The sequence below is a fragment of the Gambusia affinis genome, linkage group LG12 (assembly GCF_019740435.1).
Source record: "Gambusia affinis linkage group LG12, SWU_Gaff_1.0, whole genome shotgun sequence".
NCBI classification, from domain to species: domain Eukaryota; kingdom Metazoa; phylum Chordata; class Actinopteri; order Cyprinodontiformes; family Poeciliidae; genus Gambusia; species Gambusia affinis.
Genome location: NC_057879.1, coordinates 27,911,849 through 27,920,329, shown reverse-complemented (window position 1 = coordinate 27,920,329; position 8,481 = coordinate 27,911,849). Strand labels below are relative to the sequence as shown.

Sequence of the window (8,481 nt, the reverse complement as noted above, 5' to 3'; positions counted from 1 at the left end):
CGAGCTGATCTGGAGGAAATCCTTCATGCTTTAGTCTCACCTGGTCTGTTACTGTAACGACCTTTGACCTGCTGGACCAATCCTTGGTTTCTGGTTCGGTATGAATGCAGAACGCAGCAGCCAGAAGAAATCCTGTCGGTTCTGTTCTCTCCACTGGTCGCTTTAGGACGGGTTAAAGTTCTGGTGCCGACCTGCAGAACGTCACATGAGCAGGCTGCCGGTTCTGCTGCCGGTTCTGCTGCTGGTTCTGCTGCTGGTTCTGCTGCTGGTTCTGTAGTAACAAAAGTTCTGATGGTTCTGATGGTTCTGATGGTTCTGATCAGGTTTGTTTCTCAGATTTAAGGCGGATTTTCAACATTAAGGTCATAATAAAGTCGGACATGATGCTGCCATCGCCGCTTTATGTTTTAATAACAGGAAGTAATCTTGGACCCGTTCTCTTTGTTTTGTCTCAAAGTTCCAGTCGGTTCTGGTTCTGGTTCTGGTTCTGGTTCCTTCTGGTTAGCAGAGAGTTTTTCTCTCCACTGTCGCCTCATGCGTGTCTGTTGGGACTCAATGATTTAACATGAATCCAGTTTCAGGTGATTTTAGTTTGGAATCAACTTTAAATAATTAAACTGAATTTAATTTAATATTTTAATCTGAACTGTTTTCTGTGGTAGAAAATCCTCATAATTAATAAAAAATAAAAGTTTGAAGACAATAAACTGTTTAAATAATCTAATCTGATCTGAGAGGTTTAATTACTGGAATAATTGAACTTCAATAAATATTCTCGTTCATTGAATATTAATAAATGAGAATATAATTTTTAATAAACGTAAATAAAAACCATCAGGTCTCGTTTATTTTGGGATTTTATTTTGAAGGTCCACACAGAGTAAAGTACATATTTCTGATTTACATGAAACTAATATTTACACAAACAAACAATAATTCATTCATCAGGAATAAAACATTAGAAATGACTTTAATAATCTTTAGAACTTCATATTCGCTCCGTTTCCGTTTTTAACAGGAACTTTTATCTACAGATCCTCCAGGTCCGGTTCGGTCCGGTTCGGTCCGGTTCGGTCCGGCTCGGTCCGGTTCGGTCCGGGTCGTTTCCTTCATCCTCAACAAATCCTGAAAAACAAAAAGAAAAAATATTTTAATTGATTTGATCTGAACCGGATTTATCAGAACCAAGTCAACATGAATCTGGATCTGAGAGGCGATCACCTGGACACCTGGACACGTCCTGCCTCTGGTCCAGGTGACCGGGACAAAGTTCTGTCTTCATCAGAACCCGGGTCCAAAACATCAACCAGCTCTAACTTTCCTCATGGCGTTTTGGACCAGAAGGAAGTTTATCACCGACCGACCGGGAGGTTCTGATGGACCTGACGGGTCTGAACGGGTCTGAACGGGTCTGCTTCTGGTTCTGACAAGTTTTGATGGGTTCTGATGGGTCCGGTTATGGTTCTGAACGGGTCCGGTTCTGAGTCCAGATCCTGAACTGAACCTTTAGAACTTTTTTAATTCTCTGACTTCGTTTCGTTTCCTCTGAATCAGAACCGGGTCAGAAAACCCAAACCGGGTCAGTTGGTCTTCATGTTTCTGTCATTATGAAAATATTTACTGTCATCATAACTATTTATTTCCATCTGCTGTTTCCTGTTATACTTTCAGAATAAAAGCACTCTTAAGAGTTTTAAAGGCTTTTCAAATTAAAACGTTTTTTTTTCTCTGGACGAATCAATAAACTGGAGTTACTCCAACGAAACCCGACAGGTTCTGGTTGCGGTTCTGTGAGGTTCTGGTTGTGGTTCTGTGAGGTTCTGGTTGCGGTTCTGTGAGGTTCTGGTTGTGGTTCTGTGAGGTTCTGTGAGGTTCTGGTTGCGGTTCTGTGAGGCCCGGTACTCACATTGACTCGTCCACAGCCGCAGCGTCATCAGGACGTTGAAGGCCACCGTCTTGATGAAGATGATTCTCAGACCGAAGATGGTGATGGAGGCCAGATTCACCATCTCATCTGAAACAGCAGCAGATGACATGGTTAAACCAGTTTAAACCAGTTTGAACCAGGTTAAACCAGTTTGAACCAGGTTAAACCAGTTTGAACCAGTTTAAACCAGTTTAAACCAGGTTAAACCAGTTTGAACCAGTTTGAACTCAGCAGAGTCCATTGAGGTCACTGGGTTTAACGTACCTGGTTCCAGCTCGGCGTCACACTGGTCTGGTTTTGTGATTTCACCTGAACAGAACCAACAGAACCAACAGTCGTCAGTAAATGAGGAAACGTGACGGAGGAAACTTTCTGCTTCAGACTCACCTTCACCTTGTTTTTCGTTTTCACATTCTTCTCCGTCTTCCTGAAAAGCCACCTGGCTGTAGAAACCAGTTGGTTCCCCCTTGTGATCCGTTATCTGGCTGGCCGATTGGTTCTGAAACCCGGGTGTCATCATTGTTGCATTGAGTCGGGTAAACCCAGTTGCCAGACAGACTCTGGTTCCGTCGTAATCCAGATTGTAATAATCCGGCTCAATTTCATTTTCTGAAACACAGAAACAAAAATCATGAATATAAAACATTAAACATTTTCCAGAAAATCGTCGAGTTCTTCATGAGTCCGTCCAGTTCAGTGGTTCTGATCCGGTCCTGCCAAACCCGACCAGAACCAGAACCTCAGATAAATGATGATGGTTTCATTAATTCACCATTTTTACAGATTTTATTGTTTTTGTCGAACTTTGAAATCGTTTCTAGTTTTGGTTTAAAAAATATTCAGTTTTTTGTTATTTTTGATCCTCATGAAGATTTTTATTCATCCAAACAAAAATAAAAATATAAAGAAAATAAAAATATAAAGATAATAAAAATATAAAGATAATAAAAATGTAAAGATAATAAAAATATAAAGAAACATAAATCTAAATGTTTTATGAACTCTGGTAAATAAATCTGAGGATTTTCTTTCAAATGATTCCAAACTGTCATTTCCTAAAACTTGATGGTTTTATTAAAGCTTCATATTTTCTATAATTTTCTGTTATTGGATCAGAACCAGAACCAGCAGCTGCTACCACAACCAGCCAGACCGTCACAAAAAGGACCAGAAACTTTCAGCTACAGTTTTAATATTTTTAAACTAAATTAAAAATGTTTTTATTAAGATCTAAATAAATCTTTTTTTCTGTTCAGTATTTTTTACTGGATATTTATTTAGATGAATTATTATAATTATTCATTTGAAACTGAACTTGAATAAATAACTCATTAAATTTAATAACAATTTAAAATATTCTATCAAATCCTGCAGCAGATTTTAGTTGAGAATCATTTAGTTTGTTTGGGATTTTTCATAAATATTAAATGTTGGGAATCAAACAAACAGTTTGAGTCCAGATCCAAACGTTGTTGTTCACACCGGAGTGGAACCAGTAAGAGAAACCAGTTTGATGTTTGTTTGTTTGTTTGTTTGTTTGTTTGTTTGTTTGTTTGTTTGTTTGTTTGTTTGTTTGTTTGTTTGCTGAAAAAATGAAAGTTTTGAGTTGAATTAATGAAAATGTGGAACTGGACTCACTTTGCTCCACCGACAGTTTGGATCCGGATCCAAACTGGATTTTATTGAATCCAGTTTGTGTCACACAGCGACTCGGCGTCAGACAGAAACATTCCTTCAGATTATCCAGATTATCCATCAGATTAAATCAGATTATTTTAGCTCAAAATCTGAGAAAATATGATAATAATGAACAATATTTACATAGAATTAGGTGAATTATTAATGTGTTCCCTTTACTATAAAATGATGAATTTAATGTGATTCTGAAAAGTTGAAAACTTCTGGATTATGTTGAAATGATCTGAATGTTTTCCAGATTATTGATCTGAATCAAACTGAGTTATTAATCAGTTATTGTCAGAAATTGAAGAGTCAGCTAGTAAATAAAAGCTGAAGTTGATTTTGTGTTTTTGGATCATTTGAAGGTTTTAAAACTTTTATATTTGTGAGGTTTTGAGTCTTTATTAAATTACATTTTGCTTTGAAAATATTGAATTTCTGTGAAAGTCCCTTCATGATAAACGGTGTTGGACCGGACTCACTTTGCTCCACTGACAGTTTGGTTCCGGGTCCAAACTGGATTTTGCCGACTCCGCTTTGTGTCACACAGCGACTCGGCGCCAGACGGAAACCCGACCGGTTCTGATCCGTTTCTTCTAGATTTACTCTCAATAAAATCCTGAATGTTGGTGAAACTTAGAAGAAGTAAAGTCTTGGTTCTGTGAGCTGAAACCTTTTATTATTCAGATTTATGATTATTAGTTACAAAAAGTTACAAATGGTGAAAACTTGAAGCATCAATTTGTGCTGCAGTGATGATTAAAGTTAATTTAAATAAATCTGTAAAACTGGTCAATATTTCACAGGCTGAAAGTTTCCGGGTCCAAACAGAACCTTCAGTTTGGTTTAATCTGATTCAGTACAGAAATTGTTCTGGATGAAATCTTAACGATCTAAAATAAACTGAGAATTTTATTGTTTTTCAAAATAAAAGCACCGACTTAAAGAACAGAAATGTGATTATTGCATAATAATAATTATGATAATAAGAATAAAAGTTTGATTCAAACATTTCAGTTATCAGACTTTTCTGATTTATTTATGAATATTTTTGTGGTTTTGACCTGAACTCACTCGTTTCCATGGTAACTGAAACTCCAGAGCCAAACAACATTTTCAGATTTCCAGTTTGAGTCTCACATCAGAAAAAAGTCCAACAAGAACCGAACCAGCAAACGTTTGGTCATATTTAATCAACCCAAAATTAAATGAAAATCAATATTTAAATGATAATCGATCATCTTCAGTCGATTTTAGAGTCAACAGTTTCGGACTCTGATGTTTGTTAAACTTTAGTTTCTTACGGTTCTGAACCTTTAGCTCGGTTCCGGACCCAAAGCGGATCTCCCAGGTTCCGTCATTCACACACCGACATCCTGCTCAGCAGAAACCGGCTGGTTTTAATCTGAATCAGATTAGAACCAGATTAAAATCTGTAATCTGGCCATCAGATTACAGATTTAAGACGATTTTACACTTTTAGAGCAAAACGTTTGGATTCTCTTTAAAGCCTTTTCATTAATAATGTGCTGCTCTCTGCACAAAACAGAATCAAATCCAAGTCAAATAAACAGTTAATATGTTTCCTCAGATGTTTATCTAATAATAATTGATTTATTAATGAGCAAAATGATTTGGAGTCTAAAGTGTAAATTATGTTTTTGTCAAGTTTCTGACTTCAGATTAAAAATGATCATTGTCAAAAGTTTTTAAATGATTCTGGAGTTGAAACGATTTATTAATCTGTCAGGTTTATCATGAAGTTTCATAAATTCAAATATCACTTCAGACATAAACGTGAAATTCTCACTGGACTGGATGAAAAGTTTGACTCCGCTGCCAAAGAGGATTTTTCTTGCAGCGTCGTTCACACAGCTCACATCGTCAACTCAGAAACCCGACAACTTTCAACATCAACAACTTTCCTCTCTGCGCCAGAAAGTCTGAATAAAAATTATCAAAATACTTCATTAGGCATTTAAATCAGTTCTTTGTATCAAAGCGTTCGCCGATGATATGAAGGTATTTTAACCCTAAAATGTCATAAATGGTCAAATTATTTTATTAAAACGTAACAAAGTGATTAATCTTTGAGGTCTAAAATGAAAATATTTGTGTTTTTAAAGATAATATTTACTCATTGCAGACCAAACAGGAGGTTCTGGAGTCACACTGACTGATCAATAACTGATATTGATACATTATCAATAACTGATTGATATGATCACTGGTCTGATTCCAAGCAGATTTCCGTGTTTGAGTGAAACAAACTTCAACAATAAAAGCATTAATATTTATTTTCCATCGTTTTTCTGATATTTGGTGGATTTTGTTGCAGTTTTGTGTAAAATTATTATTTATGATGGTTTGTGTAGCTTTACGTTAATAATCTTATTTTTAGTTATTTCAGCTCAGTTTCTGGTCCAAACATCATTATTCCAGTCCCACCAGTGACCCACTGGGAGCCACTGGGAGCCACTGGAACCGGACAGGAACAGAATCTGAGCTGGGATTATAATCTGAGCTCCAGATTAACGCGGCGCGTTCAGGTGTCAACAAGAATAATCTGGAGTCCAACGAATGAATCCAACACCAATAAAACACGAGACATTAAAGCTTATAGTGAGAATCTGCTCCCAGTACAACCAGTTTACCAGTTTAACTGGTTTCCAGTGAAATAAAGATACAATAAATGTTAAACTGTTACTGGTTAAATGTGCTGGTCTTACTGGTTTCTACGTTTAGACTGGTTCCAGAACTGAAGTGGATCCTGACTCCGTCATTCACACTGTGGAACCCGACCCGACAAAAACCTGTCAGAACCACCAGAACCACCGAGCGGGCCCGGTTCTGTTCTTCATGTTTTAATGGGCAAACTGGTTCATTACCAGTTATACTGGAACTGGGTATATTATGTGTAATATTTAAGTTTATTTGATTTTTATAGTTTAGTTTTTAGTTGAAATTGAGTTTTTACAGTTAAAATGTTTGTTAATTTTTGTAACGTTTCTGATTTTGAGCCGATCTGGATGCGAGAGATTTTACTGAAATATGAACTGCAGATTATAAACCAACGATTAAATGAAAGTTTATGAATGAAAATGTTTCTGGATCTGATTTAAAACCATAAAACATCTGGAGTTGAATAAACTCACTGATCTCCACCATCAGTTTGGTTCCGTCGCCAAACAAAAGTTTCCGGCCGGATCCAGAAGCAGACACACTCTGCATCTGAGCCGACCAAAAACCAGCTGACTTTTTACAGTGTAACATTCAGCAGCTGCTCTAAAACTAAAAACATTCATTAAACCGAAAAATCACTTTTTCTTTTTCAGTGAGGCGACTTTAGTTCAGAATAAACTAAATATGTTTGTTTTCAAAATGTCTGCGGTTAAATATGATAAATAATAAATGATTCTCATTGGAATAGAATATGAGTTTAACTCTTTTACCATAATGTTTGTTTATTTACTGTTTCTATTTCTATAATTTTCCATGTTCTTCAGATTAATTTGTTTTTTACAAAGTCACTCAGAAACCGTTTTATCTCACAGATGAAATATTCCTCATTTATTGATTATTTTCTCATAAATAATAAAAACTTACTGGGTCCAATGTTTAGTTTGGTACCAGAACCAAACAGCAGCTTCGTGTTGCTGCTCGTTTTCACAGATGATTCATAAATCCATCAATAAATGTTCATGGAAAGAAACAATTTTAATATTTAATCAGGTTCATTAACTTCGTTTTGCAGAAGTTGCAGTTTAATAGTTTAAGTAAAATAAGACACTAAATATAAACTAGATGATTATAGATTCCATATGAATGAATGAAATATTTTATTGATGAGTTTTTATGACGTTTATGATGATTCTGGTTGCAGCAACATGTAAAATGTTTTAAAGAATAAAAACTCACTTGATTCAACCGTCAGTTTGGTTCCTGAACCAAAAATGAACTTTGTGTTTCCAGACACACAATCTGACAACCAGCAGCAGAATCTGACAGAAATATGATCCAAAGAAATTCAGATGGAAAATAATAAAATGAATTATTATTGGTGAGTAAAAACCCAAAAGCTTTTGAACAAATCAACACGATAAGATCCAGAACCAGAGATCCAGAACCAGAGATCCGGAACCAAAGATCCGGAACCAGAGATCCAGAACCAGAGATCCAGAACCAGAGATCCAGAACCAGAGATCCAGAACCAGAGATCCAGAACCAGAGATCCGGAACCAAAGATCCGGAACCAAGGCCGGTTTTGGAGTTTCCAAAAGCAGAACGTCGTCAGCATAAACTCTGATTTCTGATATTCTAGTATTAAAATATTACTGATATAATTCATCTGATGAAAACCATTTTGGTGAAAAACTTTTTCATCAAGTGTAAAGTTTGTATATTAAATGTGTATTCTAACCAAAATGTGACATCATAGTTGAATTTGTAAATAAAACGTACTTGGCTGAACGATCAGTTTGGATCCAGAACCGAAGACGGTTTTTGAGTTTCCATATCCAGACACACAGTCAGAAAGAACCACTTTAAAACTCAACTATTTACAACATTTTAATAACCAAATAGGAATAAAATTATTCTTTTTACATAATCAATAAATCCTGGAAACGTTGGTTTTTTATCTGTGAACCAATAATCTGAGGTTTTATGATGTAATTTTAAATTATTCGTGGTGTAAAAATAAACTGATAAACTTACTTTTCTGAGCCGTCAGTTTGGTACCAGAACCAAAGATGAATTTATTTCCATAATTATTCACACAGCAGGAGAAACCAGAGCAGAAACTCTGAGGATGAACTTTTCATTTCATATCAATAATTCAGATTAAATCTGAGGATTAAATTAAAATGAATCCA

The 8,481-nt window shown here is 35.7% G+C and overlaps 1 protein-coding gene across 4 annotated transcripts in view; it reads right to left on the bottom strand.

The window, feature by feature from the left end:
• Positions 1–839: 839 nt before the first annotated feature.
• LOC122841757 (M1-specific T cell receptor alpha chain-like) overlaps positions 840–8,481 on the bottom strand; it is a 49,469-nt gene continuing 41,827 nt past the window's right edge. For 2 of the 4 annotated variants that reach the window (XM_044135333.1, XM_044135330.1), the window contains exons 2-5: positions 2,315–2,536; positions 2,192–2,236; positions 1,907–2,014; positions 840–1,125 (exon numbers count right to left, since the gene is read on the bottom strand). In XM_044135333.1, the coding sequence (XP_043991268.1) occupies positions 1,124–1,125; positions 1,907–2,014; positions 2,192–2,236; positions 2,315–2,536 (377 nt within the window). In that variant the 3' untranslated portion in view covers positions 840–1,123. Of the gene's footprint in view, positions 1,126–1,906; positions 2,015–2,191; positions 2,237–2,314; positions 3,207–3,565; positions 3,978–8,481 lie in introns of those variants that run through there. The other 2 variants (XM_044135329.1, XM_044135332.1) reach the window with 2 other exon arrangements.